At 49.8% G+C, this 20,588-nt stretch overlaps 1 protein-coding gene across 1 annotated transcript; it reads right to left on the bottom strand.

Moving 5' to 3' along the window:
- Positions 1–18,358: 18,358 nt before the first annotated feature.
- Positions 18,359–19,734, bottom strand: LOC119337809 (probable xyloglucan endotransglucosylase/hydrolase protein 23). The gene is made up of 3 exons (XM_037610022.1): positions 19,355–19,734; positions 19,069–19,262; positions 18,359–18,956 (listed from the first exon to the last, which is right to left on the bottom strand). The coding sequence occupies exons 1-3, from the start codon at positions 19,613–19,615 to the stop codon at positions 18,542–18,544; spliced, it is 870 nt and encodes a 289-aa protein (XP_037465919.1). The 5' UTR covers positions 19,616–19,734; the 3' UTR covers positions 18,359–18,541.
- Positions 19,735–20,588: the final 854 nt, after the last annotated feature.

Raw genomic sequence — 20,588 nt, 5'->3', positions numbered from 1 at the left:
TGAGGAAGGAGTTGGTGATTTTCTCCGACTAATTTTCTGCGTTTTGATTGAGTCGTATCTTGGATCGGGGATCTTCCTTTCGACGCTGGCGTCAACTTGTACTTCAGTCGCCTTGATCCATTCTTATCTTCTGTCGAGTGGACTTTTGGACTTGGTGAACTTCCAAGCGACGGATCGTGGGAAGGATATCGTCTGACAGATCGATCTGATGTTAGCAGATTTTGCGGGATCTGAAATTTGGGAAGCGCGCGAAGCGGGGCGATCCGTGGCAATCAGGCGGGATAAGGCATGGACGCCTCGATTTCCGCGCCGCCTTTTTCGCCACGTATCGTCCGTGCGCGACTATTTCGGGATGTGACAGGTCTGCTCGGACCCACTCGTCAGCCACTCGGAAGCGCCCTTATATAAAGTGTCGGGGAAGGGTTTTTGAACAGTGCCCCCCCATTCTCCTCTCTTCCCTCTCTGCTTCCGCCCACAGCGCCTGCTCCCACCTCCGCCTCATCCGCCTCTCGAGCGCTTCGCCGGCGATAATGGTGAAGGAAAAGACGGCGGCTCTGGAGCGCACGAAGAAGGCAACGGCGACGGGGCAAGCGAAGGGGAGACCGTCCAGTCGGGGCGGATCTTTGTCGAGGTCCCGCCTGCCGAAGGGTTGGGTCCAAGGGGATTGGATCCGCTCGACCATCACCGAGAAGGACCTCAACGACCTGGCCAATGAGGGACTGATCCCCCACAGGTCAGCGAGGCTCGCGGGTCCGAGTGTCAACCGCAGCCGCAGGAGGGTGAGTGCGTTCTCTTAGCCACTCACATAGATCGTGGTTTCTCTCTGCCGCCGAGTGTCTTCTTCCGAGGGTTTCTGAATTTCTTTGGGGCGCAACTCCATCATTTCAATCCCAATTCCATCGCCTATCTTGCTGCCTTCGTGTCCATGTGCGAGAACTTCCTGGGTTGTCGACCGCACTGGGGTCTCTTCAAGTACATATTCACCTGCCGCTCGTAGACAGTGAAAAAGGCGAGTCCGGACAATGAGAGGACCAAGGTCATTCAGATGTGTGGGGGTCTTGGGATTCAGTTGAGGAACAAAAGCACTTTCCCGACCATGACCCTTCCTGAGTCGGTCAGAGGGTGGCAGTCGACTTGGTTCTACTGCCAAAACGAGTCGACGCCGGGACAGTCGACCGGTCTCCCTCCGTTCTCCATGGACCAAGTGGACAAACCATCTTCTCTGAAGGTGCTTCCCGAGGAGAAAGCCAAGGTAAAAATTTTGACGGAGCGCGTGGTCCAACTCGTTCGGGACGGGGTGACGGGCATGGACCTTTTGGAAGTCTTCCTTAGGCGGTGCATCCAACCGCTTCAGTACCGAGGCCACCCGATGTGGTTGTACTGTGGTACCGAAGACACCACTCGGGTCCATCCAGAAGCAGTCGACGACGCCACGCTGGAGAGGTGGGTGGCCGCCATCACAGGGAACAAGGACAACCCTCGAGGGGCTAGGAGGATCCCGCCACTCGACTGTACTTATATGCCGAACAAGGTATGACCACTTATCTCTGATTGTGATCTGGCTCTATCCTTTCTGCTTTGCCGCGAATTGGTCAATTGATCTTTGCTTTGCCTTGTTATCTGATAGGCCACCACCAAGCTATACTCGATGCCCAATGGGGCGCAGACGCCGACTGAGAAGGAGGAAGGAAGCGGGGGCGAAAGCCCGGAGGAGTGGGACTCGAATGCTGACGATGACGACGAGGACGACGACTCTGATGAGGAGGAAGATGAGGAGGAGGAGGAGGAGGAAGTTGTGCCTCCTCGCTCGGAGAGACGTTCGAAGCTCGCCCATGATCCCGCGACTGAGCGTGGTAAGGGGGTGGCGACCGCAACTCAGTCGACCAAGCGCCCTCGGACGGCTTCTCCGGCGCCGACTGAGAAGGCTCCGAAGCAATCTCGAGTGGCACCATCGAAACCCGCAAAGATCTTGCCTAAGATGAAGATGGTGATCCCCATAATCTCAGGGTAATGGTAGTTTCGAGCTTTCCCCATTTCACGAACTTGTCCTTGGTCGACTCATGGGTCAATCGACTGTTTTTTGGAACTGCAGCGCTGCTACTTTCGACACTTCGGCGAGGGCCGAAGACCACGAGATGGAGGATGCTGCAACTTCGAAGCCTGGTATGACTCTTGTGACGCCATTTTCAGTCGACTGACTCATTGTCTCTAATTTTGATTCTTTCTGCAGTTTCATCTAACATTGTTATTGACCTTCCTGACGATGACGACGAAGAACCACCACGGCCGAGGAGGAGCAAGAAAACGTCTGCTGGCAAGGCGACTCAGGATGTGCCGGCACCCGAGCCGTTGGTCGCGGAGGGAGACAATGTCGCTCAACCCACCGTTACTTTTGCGGTGCCGTTGACGAGTGCTCGCCCTTCGTCGTTGAGTGCCTCTCAACCCTCGCTTTTCTCCACCTACCCCGTTCCAGAAGACCAAGCTAGCGCTGCTAGAGAAGCAATACGCCAAGCGGGGGTCATGATGGAGCAAGTGAAGGCTATACGAGAAGCTAGCCAGGCAGCCTATGACGCCAGTTCGGCTCTTCAAAGTAATGTTCAGGTCAGTCGGTCACTGCCTGTTCTGTTAGGATATGATATCTGCAAGCTCTTCTTTCTGCAATCCTTGGAGTTTGTCCTACACCCACTGGGTGTGTCGATTGAAAATCCGGATGAGTGGGGGCACGCTGAGTGCACCCACTGGGTGTAGTCCCCAAGGCTATGGTCGACTGCTGGCAGTCGACCATAGGCTTTATGTCTTAAGTTTTTTCTTACTCGTCTAGACCGAATAGATTCATAGACTGGTGGGGGCACGCTGAGTGCACCCACTGGGTGTAGTCCCCGAGACTGTGGTCGACTGCGGGCAGTTGACTATAGTCTGAAGAGCATCTCCCGTTTTTTTGTTGGTCGACTGGTCGACTTTAACTGATGAAACTAGTGGGGGCACGCTGAGTGCACCCACTGGGTGTAGTCCCCGAGACTATGTCGAATGTTCGCATTCGGCCGTAGTCTTAGAAACGTTATGATTTTTCCTTATTCACTCGGAAGTGAATTGTCTTTGACATTTGTCGATTGGTTCTTCGTAGAAATCCTGTGACCTTGCGGCTCGTTATACTGAGTTGGAGAACAAACACATTCAGCTTGAGCTCGATCTAAAACTAGCCCAGGAAAACTTGACGAAGGCGAAGGAGGAAGCTAAAGGTATGCTTGGTGAGGCTTTTGACGATTGCCTTTGCCTCTCACTTGCTTCCCAATTTAATCTTCACTGTAACTTTGCAGACAAAGTGAGGGATGCCCTGAAGAAACAAGAGCTTGACTTGGCTGAGATGCAAAAAACTGCTTTAGAGAAGACCAAGCTTGCTGATGAGAAGCTGGCTTCAGTGACCAAGCTTGAAGAAGAAAACACCAATCTGAAAGCTGCTCTTGATGCTGCCAACCAGGAGGTCAGTCGACTGAAAAACGGCAAGACCACCCTGACTGATAAGGCCAGTGAATTGAAGAGAAAGAAGAATGATCTAGAGGCTTATCTGGGTGGGCTCGCAAAGAAGTTGTTCCTCATGCTTGAAGGTAACCCTTTGTTATCAACCAAATACTTTAACTGTAACCTCCGGCTGTTTGTCTTGACTCGGTGGTCGTGTTTGCAGAATTTTGTCAGAACTTTGAAGAGGAGACTGGTCGACTGGAAGTAAACCTTGACCCCATCAACTCTCCCGTGAACGATGAAGTCGCCATGAACGTGCTCCGGCTTGAATCTAGTGTTGCTGCTGTCACCGATTATCTTGCAAGGCTGAAGGTCGCAACTTCCCGCATCGACACAACACTCTGGCCAAGAGAGACGCTCCAGAACGACCTCGAGTCTCTGATGACTCGACTGAACGAGGTCCCAAGTCGAGTGCAGGAGTGGAAGAAGTCTTCGGCCAGGTGCGGTGCGGATGTTGCTCTGTCTCTGGTTCGCGTTCACTGCAAGGATGCACGAGAGGACAAGCTGGTGGCCCTTAGGGTGGCTAACACCAAGAAGCATGACTTCAGATCTTTCATGGAGACCTTCATCGCTGCTGCCACTCGGATTGCAGATGGAATTGATCTGGACGAGTTTGTGGCACCTTCCAGCCCTCCGCAGGAGGGGTAAAAACTTATGAGCTTGATACTTTAAATTTGCCTCGGTATGCCGAGTGAGTTTTGTAACCGACAAACCTTAACAGGCCTAGCGCCTGAGCACTTTCGGTTCCGTTAGGTGTTATCAGAACTTGGATTTGTTGCTCAATATGTTTGCATTTGGTTTGAGGTGTCTTTTGCAGGTTTAAAGCGAAGCGCTTATTGCAATCGACTTGTTCCCCAATACTCTTAGGCGAGCACTGGGCTGTAGCTAAGCCTCCGAGTGGGAGGTCTGCTCTCCACTCGGTAGGATTTAGATACTTAGGCGAGCACTGTGCTGCAGCTAAGCCTTCAAGTGGGAGGTCTTCTCTCCACTCGGTAGGATTTCAGATACTTAGGCGAGCACTGGGCTGCAGCTAAGCCCCCGAGTGGGAGGTTTGCTCTCCACTCGGTAGGATTTCAGATACTTAGGCGAGCCCTGGGCTGCAGCTAAGCCCCCGAGTGGGAGGTCTGCTCTCCACTCGGTAGGATTTCAGATACTTAGGCGAGCACTGGGCTGCAGCTAAGCCCCCGAGTGGGAGGTTTGCTCTCCACTCGGTAGTATTTCAGATACTTAGGCGAGCGCTGGGCTGCAGCTAAGCCCTCGAGTGGGAGGTCTGCTCTCCACTCGGTAGGATTTCAGATACTTAGGCGAGCGCTGGGCTGCAGCTAAGCCCCTGAGTGGGAGGTCTGCTCTCCACTCGGTAGGATTTCAGATACTTAGGCGAGCGCTGGGCTGCAACTAAGCCCCCGAGTGGGAGGTTTTCTCTCCACTCGGCAGGATTTGAATTGGTGGCGCAGCTCGCAAAGAGAGGGTAGCAGTCGACCGGCACCTCGTCTTCCTTGCAGAGCGCTTATTGAACTTGTGGCGTAGCTCGGAAGGAGAGGTTAGCAGTTGACCTGCACCTCGTCCTCCTTGCGAAGTGCACGTTGTATTCGTACTTAGGCGAGCGCAATGCTGCAGCTAAGCCCCCGAGTGGAAGGCTGGCTTACCACTCGGTAGGATTTTATTTGTCTTAGGCGAGTACTTGGACTGCAGCTAAGCCTCCGAGCGGAAGGCTGGCTTACCGCTCGGTAGGATTTTATTTGTCTTAGGCGAGTACTTGGACTGCAGCTAAGCCTCCGAGTGGAAGGCTGGCTTACCACTCGGTAGGATTTTATTTGTCTTAGGCGAGTACTTGGACTGCAGCTAAGCCTCCAAGCGGAAGGCTGGCTTACCGCTCGGTAGGATTTTATTTGTCTTAGGCGAGTACTTGGACTGCAGCTAAGCCTCCGAGTGGAAGGCTGGCTTACCACTCGGTAGGATTTTATTTGTCTTAGGCGAAACAGATTTCGCAGCTAAGCCTTCGCGTGGGAGGCTGGCTCACCACTCGATTAGGATTTTTCTTTACAGACTTGAGCGAATCGGATTCGCAGCCAAGCCACCCACTGGGGGATTATTTTGAGTAGACAAAAGGAATAATGATTACAGGGAAGATTATAAATCTCTTATCTTTGATCAAAAAACTACAGAAGTACTTTTATTACAACTCGTCTGAGCGAATACTTAGGTGTAGAAGGGACGGAGAAGTTCCGCGTTCCAAGCTTGGGGCTCGTCGATCTGATGCTCGACATTGTAAAGACGGTATGCTCCATTGTGGAGAACCTTGGTGACGATGAAGGGACCTTCCCAAGAAGGAGAAAGCTTGTGTGGTTTCTGCTGATCCACTCGGAGAACTAAATCTCCTTCCTGGAAGGCTCGACTCTTCACGTTTTTGGCGTGGAAGTGACGCAAGTCTTGTTGGTAAATTGTCGATCTGATCAGAGCCATCTCCCTCTCTTCCTCTAACAGGTCGACTGCATCCTGCCGCGCTTGTTCTGCTTCTGCTTCAGTGTAGAGCTCGACTCGAGGAGCATTGTGGAGAAGGTCACTCGGTAAGACTGCTTCAGCCCCGTAAACCAAGAAGAATGGAGTTCTCCCAGTCGACCGGTTGGGCGTGGTCCTTAAGCCCCAAAGTACTGAGGGAAGTTCGTCGACCCATGCACCAGCCGCATGCTTAAGATCACGCATTAAACGGGGCTTCAACCCTTTGAGGATCAAACCGTTGGCTCGTTCAGCTTGTCCATTCGACTGTGGGTGAGCGACTGAAGTGTAGTCGACTCGTGTGCCCTGGGATGTGCAGAAGGCTCTGAACTCTTCAGAGTCAAAGTTTGACCCGTTGTCAGTGATGATGCTGTGCGGGACCCCATATCTGAATATCAATTCTCTGATGAAGATGACAGCAGTACCGGCATCGAGGTTCTTGATGGGTTTGGCTTTGATCCACTTAGTGAACTTGTCGACTGCTACCAGCACATGGGTAAAACCGCTTCTACCTGTTCTCAAAGGGCCGACCATATCTAAACCCCATACTGCAAAGGGCCAGACGAGTGGTATAGTCTTCAAAGCTGACGCGGGCTTGTGCGACATATTGGAATAAAATTGACACCCCTCGCACTTGTCGACTATCTCCTTAGCCATTTCGTTCGCTCTTGGCCAATAAAATCCGGCTCGGTATGCTTTGGCCACGATGGTCCGAGAGGACGCATGGTGGCCACAGGTCCCCGAGTGGATGTCATCAAGGATTATTCGACCTTCCTCTGGCGTTATGCATTTCTAACCAACTCCAGTCGCGCTTTCTCTGTACAACTGTCCCTTTATCACAGTAAAGGCTTTAGATCGGCGGACGATCTGTCGAGCCTCTTCTTCGTCCTCCGGGAGCTCTTTCCTCAAGATATATGCGATATATGGTACTGTCCAATCTGGAGTGATCACAAGAACTTCCATGATCAGATCGACCACTGCTGGGACTTCAACCTCAGTCGGGTCCGTGACACTCTTAGGCTGCGGGGCTTCATCGGTAAAAGGATCTTCTACGACCGACGGAGTGTGGATATGTTCCAAAAACACATCACTAGGGATGGCTTCTCTCTTGGATCCTATCTTCGCCAGATCGTCAGCTGCTTGATTTTTCAGTCAGGGTATGTGGTGGAGCTCTAACCCTTCGAACAACTTTTCGAGCTTCCTCACTGCATTGCAGTATCCAGTCATGGCTGGGCTTCTAACGTCCCACTCCTTCATTACTTGATTGACCACCAAATCTGAATCGCCGTAGACCATAAGCGACGGACGCCGAGTGAAATGGCCATGCGTAATCCATACAAGAGTGCTTCATATTCTGCTTCATTGTTGAAGGAATCAAAGTGGATCTGGAGCACATATCTGAGCTTGTCTCCTCGGGGGGAAACCAAAACAACCCCAGCAGCACAACCATTTAACATCTTAGAGCCATCAAAGAACATGGCCCAATGCTCCGAGTGGACTTGAGTCGGCTGTTGTTGCTCAATCCACTCGGCAAGGAAATCTGCTATAGCCTGGGACTTAATGGCTTTCTTTGCCTCGAATTTGATATCAAGGGGAAGGAGTTCAATCGCCCATTTAGCCACTTGACCAGTTGCATCTCTGTTGTGCAGAATCTCTGACAATGGTGCGTCGCTGACGACTGTAATGTCGTGATCAGAGAAATAATGAGCAACCTTCTTCATGGTCATGTAGATCCCATATACGAGCTTCTGATAATGAGGATATCTTTGCTTCGATGGGGTTAAAACTTCAGAGAGATAATACACTGGGCGCTGAACTTTGAGGCTTTCCCTTCTTCTTCCCGCTCGACCGTAAGTACTGTACTGACGACTTGTCCTGTGGCTGCAATATAAAGCAACAGAGGCTCTTTGCTGATTGGAGCAGCAAGCACCGCCTGGGTGGAGAGCAGAGTTTTTAACTCGGCAAACGCAGCATCAACTTCTGGAGTCCACTCGAACTTGTCTGCCTTTTTCATCAGTCGGTAAAGGGGCAACGCCTTTTCACCGAGATGAGAGATGAATCGACTTAACGCGGCCAAGCATCCAATAAGTTTCTGGACGTCGTGCACACGCACAGGGCGTTTCATTCAGAGTATGGTGCCAACTTTTTCTGGGTTAGCATCGATTCCTCGTTCGGAAACGAGAAAACCAAGTAACTTTCCGCCAGGTACTCCGAATGTGCACTTTGAAGGATTGAGCTTGATATCATACCTCCTGAGATTGGCAAATGTTTCAGCTAAGTCAGTCAATAGGTCGGAACCTTTTCGCGACTTGACCACTATATCATCCATGTACGCTTCCACATTCCGACTGATTTGAGTGAGTAAACACTTTTGAATCATTCTCATGAACGTGGCTCCGGCATTCTTGAGGCCGAAAGGCATGGTGATATAGCAGAAGCACCCGAATGGAGTGATGAAAGCTGTTTTGATTTCGTCAGGCCCATACAGACGGATCTGATGATACCCGGAATAAGCGTCTAGAAAAGACAATCTCTCGCATCCTGCGGTCGAGTCGACAATTTGGTCGATGCGAGGGAGAGGAAAATGATCTTTCGGGCAGGCCCGATTGATATGTTTGAAATCAATGCACATGCAAAGGGAATTGTCCTTTTTGGGAACCATGACGACATTGGCGAGCCACTCGGAGTGGTATACCTCTCGGATGAACTCTGCTGCAAGAAGCCGAGCCACCTCTTCGCCAATGGCTTTCTTCTTATGAACGGCGGACCGTCGAAGATGTTTCTTAACAGGCTTTGCCTTTGAGTCGACTCTAAGGCGATGCTTAGCCAGTCCCCTGGGAACACCTGGCATGTCAGCTGGCTTCCATGCGAAGATGTCCCAGTTCTCACGGAGGAACTAGATGAGCGCTTCTTCCTATTTGGAGTCGAGTGTTGTGGAAATATGGGTCGGAGCTGCATTGGGGTCAGTCGGGTGGATGTGAACTGGCTTCGTCTCACCGGACAACTGAAATGCTGACTCTGTGGCTGGCTTCTTAGCCTGCAGTAAATCACTCGGATCTGCATCCTTCTTGTATCCCTCTAGCTCTACTACTGTTATCTGTTCATTCGCAATCTTTGAGCCTTTCTGGAAACACTCTTCTGCTTTCTTACGGTTGCCAGTGACGGTGATCACGCCTTTGGGGCCAGGCATCTTTAATTTGAGGTATACGTAACATGGTCGAGCCATGAAGCGGGCGTAGGCTGGTCTTCCCAAGATAGCGTGTTAGGCGCTCCGGAAATCTACGACTTCAAATGTCAGCTTCTCTTTGCGAAAATGCTTCGAGTCGCCGAACACCACATCCAGGGCTATTTGGCCGAGTGACTCAGCCTTCTTTCCTGGGATGACTCCGTGAAAACTCATGTTGCTGGAACTGAGCCTGGACATCGGAATGCCCATTCCCTTGAGCGTCTCTGCATACAGTATATTCAACCCGCTGCCACCATCCATCAATACCTTCGTCAGTCAAGTGCCTTCGACGATCAGGTCGACCACCAGTGCTTGCCTCCCAGGGGTGGCGATATGAGTAGGATGGTCAGACTGGTCGAAAGTAATGGGAGTTTGCGACCATCTCAGATAGTTTGGTGTCGCCGGGGCAACCATATTGACCTCACGGTTGATCACTTTCAGTCGACTTTTGCTCTCTACATCAGCAAAAATCATCAGAGTGGAGTTGACATGAGGGTACTCTCCATCACTGTCCTCCTTGTCCTCAGCCTTGTCCGACTCCTTCTCTTTGTCCTTAGGTTGTTTCCCTTGGAACTGCTGGATTAAGAGCCGGCACTGGCGAGTGGTATGCTTTGGGTAGATGAAGTTACCCTCTTCATCTTTCTTCGTGTGGATATGACACGGCAGATCCATCACGTCATTACCTTCCTTATCTTTCACCTTCTTGGGGTTCCAAGATCCTTTGGGCTTCCCTTTGAATTTGCCCTGCGTCACGGCCAGAGCCTCTCCAGGAGTTGTTGGCTCGGCCTTCCGCTTTTGCTTCCGACTGGAGTTTCCTTTATCCGACTGACTCGGCTTGTACTTGCCGCTCCGGAGTCGGTCCTCTTCTTCGCCGTTGGCGTACTTGGTGGCTATTTCCATCATCCGACTCAGGGTCATACCTCCAGTTCGACCAAACTTCGGGCTCAACTCTCTGTTCTTGACACCATCCTTGAAAGCGCAAACCGCTTGATGATCTGACACATTCTCTACAGTATGATGTAAAGTGATCCACCTCTGGATGTAATCCCTCCGTGTTTCACTCGACTTTTGTACACAAACTTGCAGCTCAGTCAATCCTGCGTGTCGCTTGCAAGTTCCCTCAAACGTCCTGACGAACACTCGAGAAAGATCTTCCCAAGTGTAAATGATGCTGGGAGCTAACTGATTCAACCACGCCCTGGCCGAACCCTCTAGCATAAGTGGCAAATGCTTCATGGCCACCTCGTCATTACCGCCACCGATCTGAACAGCCACTCGGTAATCTTCGAGCCAAGTTTCAGGCTTAGACTCTCCGGTGAACTTGCTCACCCCAGTCGCCAACCTGAAGTTGGGGGGTATCACTGCGGCTCTGATTGCCCTGCTAAAACATTCTGGGCCTGAAACGTGGACTCGGCTGCTTGTGGGCACATCTCTGTCATAACCACCTCTATGAGCTCTGTTCCGGTCGACCAAACCTTGCACGATGATGGATCTCGCGTCAAAGCCTGGCTCTCTGGGGTCGACTGGAGCCCTCCGCCCAACACTGAGCTGGCGTCTGTCATCTTGCTGCCGATGGGTGTTAGACCCACTTCTCGGAGGAGGAGTGGGCACTCGACGCTTGTCATCACGATCAAATCAATCATCATAGTGGTCCCGCCGGCCTTCACGTCCTACGCGCCTCGGAGGCGACCTTGGACTATGAGTTGACTGAACAGTATTCGCAGCAATGGATCGACTGTGAATCCTGTTGCGCGACTATGACACCGCTGAATTCTGATCTCTTGCCGCCTAGAGCAAATCTCTGATCTGCATCAAGCCTCTTCCAGCCTCCGACTGAGAGGGTTGAATTGACTCCGCTATGCGGGCTGCAGCTGCCAAATTCTGAATTGGGGTTCGATATACCTGAGTCGGTTGCGAAAAGAGCTAACGTCGGTTGTAGTTGGTAACTCATTGACGCGCGCGCTCGTCGAGTGCTCGCTGAAGGTTCTCCAGTCGAGTGCGTTCAGCCAGGTTGGCTAAACGCGCCTCTTCCAGGGCACGAGCCTCAGGTGTTTCTCCTGCGATGGGAGTATGCAGGGCATCCATGTTCCGGCGGCGAAGTTCTTCCCTCTGCTGGGAAGTGAGCAGCTTGGGTTGGTACTCTTCATGGGCCCGAGCGGGGTCATCCTCGTCGTCCATCCCGTCGCCGCAGGGGAAATCGGGAGGACTATGGGGCCCGTTGACCATCAGGACCTCCGCCGCTGGATCACTGCTATCGCACTCGGATGCAGTCTCTACGGAGCCAGTCGACAGGTCGAACAGGTCGTAGAGAGATTCATTGGGCTCAATCGCCGCGACTTGGGTGGTGGCCGATTGGCGAGCCACCGCATGTCTCACCCATCGCTGGAGCCTCGACCGACCAGAGCGCTTGCGCTAGTGGGAGACAGGGAGGGAGGACGGCGCAGGAGTCGACCGGTATGGAGTCGACGGCTGCCGCAGCAGGACGCCGCGGACACACGCACGAAAGTGCGTCGCCCCACGGACGGGGATCGCGTCGATGTCGAGTGGTGCCTCCTGGAGCCAAGCGGAGTCGTCGGCGATGAAAGTGAGCGCACCGAGACGGATCTCGTGGCCCTCGACCAGAGCTCCGCCGGAAACCATGATGAAGGCGATCGGACAAATTGCAACTTCTCCAAAAAAGTTGCTAAGACACCTGCCCCATGGTGGGCGCCAACTGTCGTGGTCCTAAGTCTGACAGTAGAATGGGGGGTAGGTATGGAGAGGCAAGATCTTAGCTATGGAGTAGTTGTACACACGAGTGTTTAGCGAGTTCAGGCCCTTCTCGGAGGAAGTAACAACCCTACGTCTCGGAGCCCGGAGGTGGTCGACTGATCTCTATGTATATGAGTTACAGGGGTGCGAAACCTTCTACCAGTGGAGGGGGGTGGCTTATATAGAGGACGCCAAGACCCCAGCCAGCCCACGTTAGCAGAGGGTTAAAGTACATTAAGGTCGGGCGTTACTGGTAAGGCCCTGAATAAAGTGCCATCATGACCATTAAGACTACTTAATTACAGACCGTTTAGATGCAGAGTAGATCCTGAACTTCTGATGGTCGAGTGAGTCTTCATGGTCGAGTGTCTTCTAGCCGGTCGAGTGGAGCCTCTCTTGGTCGACTGAAAGGTAGCTTCGTCTAAGGATGTCCTTGGGCATGGTATCCTGGATAGGTCCATGACCCTACCCTAGGTACATAACATCATCACTTGGCTTGTATATTCCAATGATGGGCTTCCCCAAAATGCCCTAGGTCTTCGTGAGCAAGCAAGTTGGATGCACACCCACTTAGTTTCTTTTGTTGAGCTTTCGTACATTTATAGCTCTAGTGCATCCGTTGCATGGCAATCCCTACTCACTCACATTGATATCTGTTGATGGGCATCTCCATAGCCTGTTGATATGCCTAGTTGATGTGAGACTATCTTCTCCCTTTTTGTCTTCACAACCACCACCATATACCACATATAGTGCTATGTACATGGCTTGCGCTCATGTATTGCGTAAGAGTTGAAAAAGCTGAAGCGCGTTAAAAAGTATGAACCAATTGCTTGGCTGAAACTGGGGTTGTGCATGATGGGAGTATTTTGTGTAATGAAAATGAAGCATGGCCTAACTATATGATTTTGTAGGGATAAGCATTCTTTGGCTATGCTATTTTGATAGGACATGATTATTTGTTAGTATGCTTCGAGTATTACTATTTTTTATGTTTTATAAGCTTTTATCTTGAATCATTTGGATCTGAACAATCATGCCACAATAAAGAAAGTTACATTGAGAATTATGCTAGGTAGCATTCCACATCAAAAATTCTGTTTTTATCATTTACCTACTCGAGGACGAGCAGGAATTAATCTTGGGGGTGCTTGATACGTCTTCAACGTATCTATAATTTTTGATTGTTCCATGCTATTATATTACCTGTTTTGGATGTTTAAAGGCTTTACTTTACACTTTTATATCATTTTAGGGACTAACCTACTAACCGGAGGCCTAGCCCGTATTGCTGTTTTTTTGCCTATTTCGGTGTTTCGAAGAAAAGGAATATCAAACGGAATCCAAACGGAATGAAACCTTCGGGGGCGATCTTTTTGGAACAAACGTGATCCAGAGGACTTGGAGTGCAAGTAAAGAAGCAATCGAGGAGGCCATGAGGGTGGAGGGCGCCCCCCTACTGGACGCGCCCCCTATTTCGTGGGCCCCTCGGGCGTCCACCGACCTACTTCTTCCGCCTATATATACCCACGTACCCCGAGAACATTAGAGGCGACCACGAAAACCTAATTCCACCGCCGCAATCTTCTGTATCCGCGAGATCCCATCTTGGAGCCTTCGTCGGCGCTCCGCCGGAGGGGGAATCAACCACGGAGGGCTTCTACATCAACACCATAGCCTCTCCGATGAGTTGTGAGTAGTTTACCACAGACCTTCGGGTCCATAGTTATTAGCTAGATGTCTTCTTCTCTCTCTCTCTCTTTGAATCTCAATACCATGTTCTCCTTGATCTTCTTGGAGATCTATTCAATGTAACTCTTTTTGCGGTGTGTTTGTCGAGATCCGATGAATTATGGGTTTATGATCAAGTTTATCTATGAGAAATATATGAATCTCCTCTGAATTCTTTTATGTCTGATTAAGTTATCTTTGCAAGTCTCTTCAAATTATCAGTTTGGTTTGGCCTACTAGATTGATCTTTCTTGCAATGGGAGAAGTGCTTATCTTTGGGTTCAATCTTGCGGTGTCCTTTCCCAGTTACAGCAGGGGCAGCAAGGCACGTATTGTATTGTTGCCATCGAGGATAAAAAGATGGGGTTTATATCATATTGCATGAGTTTATCCCTCTACATCATGTCATCTTTCTTAATGCGTTACTCTGTTCTTTATGAACTTAATACTCTAGATGCATGCTTGATAGCGGTCGATGTGTGGAGTAATAGTAGTAGATGCAGGCAGGAGTCGGTCTACTTGTCACGGACGTGATGCCTATATACATGATCATGCCTAGATAATCTCATAATTATTCGCTTTTCTATCAATTGCTCGACAGTAATTTGTTCACCCACCGTAATACTTATGCTATCTTGAGAGAAGCCACTAGTGAAACCTATGGCCCACGGGTCTATCTTTTATCATATAAGCTTTCAATCTACTTTTATTTGCATCTTTGCTTTTCCAATCTATATCATAAAAATACCAAAAATATATTTATCTTATCATATTAGCTCTATCAGATCTCACTTTTGCAAGTGGTCGTGAAGGGATTGACAACCCCTTTATTGCGTTGGTTGTGAGTTCTTGTTTGTATGTGTAGGTGTGTGGGACTTTTGAGGAGCCTCCTACTCGATTGATACCTTGGTTCTCAAAAACCGAGGGAAATACTTACGCTACTATAGCTGCATCACCCTTTCCTCTTCAAGGAAAACCAACGCAAGCTCAAGACATAGCATATACACATTTGTCAGCTTCATTAACAACAAAGCCAGCAGATGTCAAAGTGTTATTGAACTTCTCATTCCATTGCTTAGGCGCTTGTTTGAGGCCATATAAATATTTCACTAGGTTGCACACCTTTCTTTCGTGACCTTTTACTACAAATTTATCACGTTGTTGCATGTAAATTTCCTTGTCTAACTCTCCATTAAGGAAAGCCGTCTTAACGTTCATCTGATGAACGAGAAGACCATGCGAGGCAGCCAAAGCGAATAACACTCGAATGGTTGTCAGTCTAGCCACATGTGAGTAAGTATCAAAGAAATCCTCTTCTTTTTATGGGTATAACCCTTGGCTACAAGCCTAGCCTTGTACTTCTCAACAGTACCATCGGGCCTAAGCTTCCTCCTGAACACTCAGTTACATCCCAATGGTTGGAAACCAAAAGGACGATCGGTGATCTCCCATGTCCCGTTAGCCATGATGGAATCCATCTCACTACGGACCACATTCTTTCAGTAGTCAGTATCCGGAGATGCATAAGCTTATGAAATGAAACTAGGAGTGTCGTCATCCACGAGTTACATGAGGAAATCATCAGCAAAAGACTTTTCATTTCTTTGTCTCTTGCTCCTAACAGGAGCTTCCTCGTCATCCTCTGATGAACTTTCGTCACTTTTGGATTCATAATATTCCATCGGAATGGCAGCTTGAGGAGTCTCATCAGATTCCAGTCTAGAACTACTTTGCATATCTTTCATGGGTAAAATATCCTCAAAAAATGTAGCATCCTTAGACTCTATAATTGTACCGACTTTCTGGTCAGGTACCTCGGATTTCACTACTAGAAATCGATAGCCAACGCTATTCTTCGCATAGCCCAAATTAACGCAATCCATGGTCTTCGGACCAAGCTTATGCTTTCTGTGGATCGACACATTGACTTTCGCCAAACAGCCCCAAGTGCGCAAGTAAGAGAGTGTAGTTATTTTTCCCATTGCTCATAGGGAGTAGTCTCATTATCCTTTGCGGGAACTTTATTCAGGACATAACATGCTGTCAATACAGCCTCCCCCCACCATGCCTTGGATAAACCCGATGTATCTAACATGGCGTTAACCAAATCTATTAGAGTGTAATTTTCCGTTCGGCAACCCCGTTTGACTGGAGTGAATAGGGAGGCGTCCTCTCAAGAATAATACCATGTTCCGCACAGAATAAATCGAACTCATCAGAAAGTACTCTCCACCGCGATCAAACCATACTCGTTTTATTTTCTTCTCAAATTCGTTCTCAACTTCAGCCTTATAGATTTTAAAGTAGTGTAGAGCCTCATCCTTTGTATTTAAGATACACATAACAAAATCTAGTGGAATCATCAATTAAAGTCATGAAATATTTCTTTCCACATTTAGTCAACACACCATTCATCTCACACAGATCTGAATGTATGAGCTCTAATGGTGCCAGGTGTCTTTCCTTCACAGGCTTGTCAGGCTTACGAGGTTGCTTAGCTTGCACACACACATGACACTTAGATCATTTGGCTAAAGTGAACTTCGAGATTAAATCCATGTTAGCTAGCCACGTCATACAACCAAAATTTATGTGACAAAGATGTGAATTTCAAACCTCAGATTCGTTCACATCAGAATGAATTTAGTTCACGACTTTATTACAGAAATCCTCGAGGGAAAGGCGGAACAAACCACCACAATCATATCCTTTTCCAACAAATAGTCCATACCGAGATACGACTACTTTGTTGGACTCAAATACTAACTTAAACCCTTCTTTACATAGAAGGGAGCCACTTATGGGATTATTCTTGATGGCGGGGACATGCTGCAAGTTCTTCAGTATCACGATCTTTCCCGAAGTAAACTTCGGGTCTACCATGCAAACACTATGAACAGAAGCATGCGAGCCATTCCCCATCAGGACGAAACAATCTCGTGTGACCTGGTAAGAAGAAAATAAAGATACATCAACACACACATGAGTATTGGCCCCAGTGTCAACCCACCAATCGGTGGATTGACAAACAGAAAGTATGGTAAACAGATTACCATACCCAGATGCCCCATCATTGTTGCTCAGAGTGACATTGACAGACTTGGCGTCATGTCCTGGCTTCTTGTACTTGTTTGGGCACTTGTTTGCCCAATGTTCCTCTAAACCACAAGTAAAGCAGCCATCTCTCTTTTTGTCTTTCTTCTTACCCTTCTTCTTAAAGGTAGTATTCTGCTGGACAGAATTCCTTCCCTTGAACTTGTGGAAGTTCTTCTGCACCACATTGGCGCTAGAAGAACCCTTTTTCCCTTTCACGTGTGAGTCCTTTGCTCTCGAGTTTTGCTCAACACTTAGATGACCAATGACATCCTCTACAGAGAATTCACGTCTCAAGTGTTTGAGAGAAGTAGCAAAGTTCCTCCATCGAGAAGGGAGTTTTGCAATAATGCAATCCGCGACGAACTTGTCCGGTAACTCACACTTCAAGAGCTCTAGCTCCTTAGCGATGCACTGTATCTCATGGGCCTGATCCAATACAGAACGGTTATCAACCATTTTGTAATCATGGAACTGCTCCATAGCATACAGCTTGCTCCCAGCATCAGTTGCGCCGAACTTAGTTTCAAGCGCATCCCACAAGTTTTTGGCAACACGCATATGGAGGTACGCGTCCACAAGCTTGTCTCGGATCCCAGTAAGAACGGCACCCACAAAGATGGTGGTTGCCTTCCTAAACGCATTTTCCTGTTCAGGAGCAACCATTACCGTGGGAGACACACCATCAACCCATAACACGTTCATTGCTGTGAGCCACAAGATGGTCCTAGTCTGCCAACGCTTAAAATGTGTCCCATTAAACTTTTCCGGTTTTAGAGTAGCGACGAAGCATGAGTCGGAAAGTGCCTAAAACAAGGTTTTTGGAGTGTTGGAAATATTAGCACTTTTCTGACTAATCTAATCCATGAGTAAATGATAAATATGACAAGTATGCATCTCATACCGATACCTAAGCATGTGAGCACGTACAGTACATAGAAACGAAACATCTATGAACAGCATTCGGCCAGCACATGAATGAGCAGATAGGGGATGAACAAGTCATACCCTCCAATTGGCCAGGCCAACGCGGCGGCGGCAGCAGCCGCCTCGGCATCAGCCAAGACCTTCTTCTTGACAACTTTGTCGTCAGTCATGAAGTCGATGTAGAGGAAGTCGTGGAGGCATAGGCGGACGAAGACGGGGACGGATCGGGAGCAGTCGCCTCGAGACGCTTCCAAAAACCTTATTACCGTTCTCCAGGGCAGGATCTAGAACGACAGGGTTCCGGAGGCACCTGCTCTCCCGACCGCCGGAAGTAGCTCCCGACCGCCGGAAGCAGCACAATGAGAGGAATAGTAGATGACGGCTGTGTCCTGTGACCGAGTTTCTTGTCGTTACATGTCCATCCGGTTAATTATTGGCAGTGTAGGCTCGGCCTATCACTATCAGTTTCTACATACGTTTCCACTGACCGGGTGATTGGCTCCAGATGATTAACAGCTGCTGGTCAAGGTCTCGAGATAAGCTCAGCACACAGTGAGCGTATCACGAACGAATAATCCAACCAACAATCGGTGGCAAAGTAGAGCAACAAACACATGAAGAAGAGAACAAGACGAGGCATATATTACACACGAGTTTAACGTGACAAGGAGCAAACAGAAGAATCTACCACCGGCAAACACACACCAGTCCTTACTGATCATACAATACAGACACCCCCATCTTCCCCATCTATCGATCAACGTATGCATGGTCTAGCTTGCTGGATGGACATGCGGACTACATGGAGCACTCGGCGGGGACGCCCTTGGCGACGCGCTTGGGGTCGGTGCAGTAGTTGTAGATCATATAGTTGCTCTGCACCCACCGCATCCGCTGCTGCCGCGTCAGGTCCAGCTCCTGGTTGTACCACTCGCCCGCCGCGCCTGTGCCGGGGGCAACCTCCGTGCCCACGCTGGAGCCGCAGCGCGGCCGGCCGCCCGCGGTCACCACGCACGCGTTGGCCTTGAAGCCGCGGTAGGAAGCAGAGAACGGCGCGTGGGACCAGTCCGTCTTGACGCGGCCGCCCTGCGTGGCCCAGTCATCGGCGTTCCAGAGGCTGGAGTAGAGCCGCATGGGCTGGTTCTTGGGGAAGGCGATCCCCTTTCCCTCAAGGTTCTTGAAGTCCCTGATCGGCATGTCGTCCACCATGAAGCTGCATTTGTTTACACCAAATCGGTCAGTCCATGTGCTCCTGCACTAGCCACAGATGGCCGGCGTTCTTGAAACAAAAAAGAAGGTTGAGCAATGGCGTTGGACCAACTTACATGATGTGCTTTGGGTTCCAGAGGATGGAGTAGGTGTGGAAGTCGTTGGTGGGATCGAACCAGAGGCGGAACTGCTGCTCCCGTTGGCCCTGCCCCTGCGTGAACACGTTGGTGTGCAGCGTGTAGGGCTCGCCGGTGACGTTGCCCAGGAACTCGAAGTCGATCTCGTCGTGCGTCGGCCCCTGCGACGACAGCTGCACATTCATACACAGCAAACCGATCGAGTTAGGCAACCGTGTCATCTGGACCTCGAAGCAGAGGAATGAATGGATGTTGGGTTAATTACGTAGTATGCGGTGACGGTGCCGGCGGAGTTGCCGGAGACGAGCTTGAGCTGCATGTCGATCTTGCCGTAGAGGTACTCGTGCTTGGACTGGAACCCGGAGCCGGAGACCTTGTCCAGCCCCAGCGTCAGCAGCTGGCCATTGTTGAGGATCTTGCCGCGCCCGTCACCCCACGTGATGTCGAACTCCTTGTCGAAGCTCGCCGAAGCAACGGCAGAACAGGCGAGCAGGATCGCCAGCACCGACACCGCCATGCGAGCCATGCGTTTCGTGCTCCAGAAAGTAAGCTCACTCAACTGGAGTAGCTAGCTAGCTAGAAGAAGGTTGATGAGGAGGAGAAAGCTGGATCTAAGCTTTGTGTTTGTGTGAGTGGAACGAGCAGGGCGTGAGAGGTTTATATAGAGGTTTGGAGATGAGCGTGGCGTGCCTGATGGATGGTTCTGCGAACTTTGCCAGCCCGGTGAGTGTAATGCGTGTGAGTTGGCGCCAGACGGGAGGAGACAGGGCGGGCAGGACGGCCCTGTACGTAGCGCGTGATGGACAATGAGAAGGTTGGCGCGGCGATGCCACAGGCAGACAGGCTCGCGTACATACAGTAACACATTAAAATCGATCGAGACGTGCAGCAGATTTCTGGATGCAACTTCTCCTAATTTGCAGCCATGGCGTTTAAGATGGCCCTGTGTTGTGCAGGCAAATGGCATAGCACACGACACTTGAGCAGGGGATGGATGATCAGCCTTTTCTTCTTCCTCCGGTATGTGAAGTTTCAGGAACTGTGGAGGACGAGCTGGTTCTGTCATTGCGTGTCACGGCTTGACAATCCCTTTTCAGTCTGGACTATTCTTTACGTACCAACACATGGTGGTTTCATCCTCAGGCGCTTCCAATCCTTTTGCGTTTATTTGCAAGTGCCTCTTTCATGAGAAAATCTCAAGTGTAGAAACTTAAGCCACTTTAACTATATATATAAGTGCCTGATATTTGATTTGGGTCAGTTGATTTTTGTGTCTGTGCTGCTTCAAGATTCGTGCTCCTTCTTTCCCCCTATTTTGGTGCTGTCTTTTTTCGGGCTGAATATTTTTAAATGATGGCTTTTTTTTGGGATCAATCGCTTCCTTAACGAGCGGAAGGTCATTACCCCTTTATTCATGTGCCCTCCTCTCTCTAGCCCACTGAGGTGACTCACCCTTTTCTTCTCTCCCTCTCTTTTAGCTCAGTGAACGACCCATCTCT

This window comes from Triticum dicoccoides, chromosome 7B (assembly GCF_002162155.2).
Source record: "Triticum dicoccoides isolate Atlit2015 ecotype Zavitan chromosome 7B, WEW_v2.0, whole genome shotgun sequence".
Taxonomy (NCBI): domain Eukaryota; kingdom Viridiplantae; phylum Streptophyta; class Magnoliopsida; order Poales; family Poaceae; genus Triticum; species Triticum dicoccoides.
The sequence above is the reverse complement of the archived record's forward strand: the minus strand, read 5'-3'. Positions and strand labels throughout refer to the sequence as shown.

Coding starts and splice junctions, on each gene's coding strand:
- LOC119337809 (XM_037610022.1), bottom strand. CDS start 19,615: ATGGCTCGCATGGCGGTGTCGGTGCTGGCGATCCTGCTCGCCTGTTCT. Junction 19,263..19,354: donor GCACCGTCACCGCATACTAC/GTAATTAACCCA, acceptor ATGAATGTGCAG/CTGTCGTCGCAGGGGCCGAC. Junction 18,957..19,068: donor TGGAACCCAAAGCACATCAT/GTAAGTTGGTCC, acceptor AAACAAATGCAG/CTTCATGGTGGACGACATGC.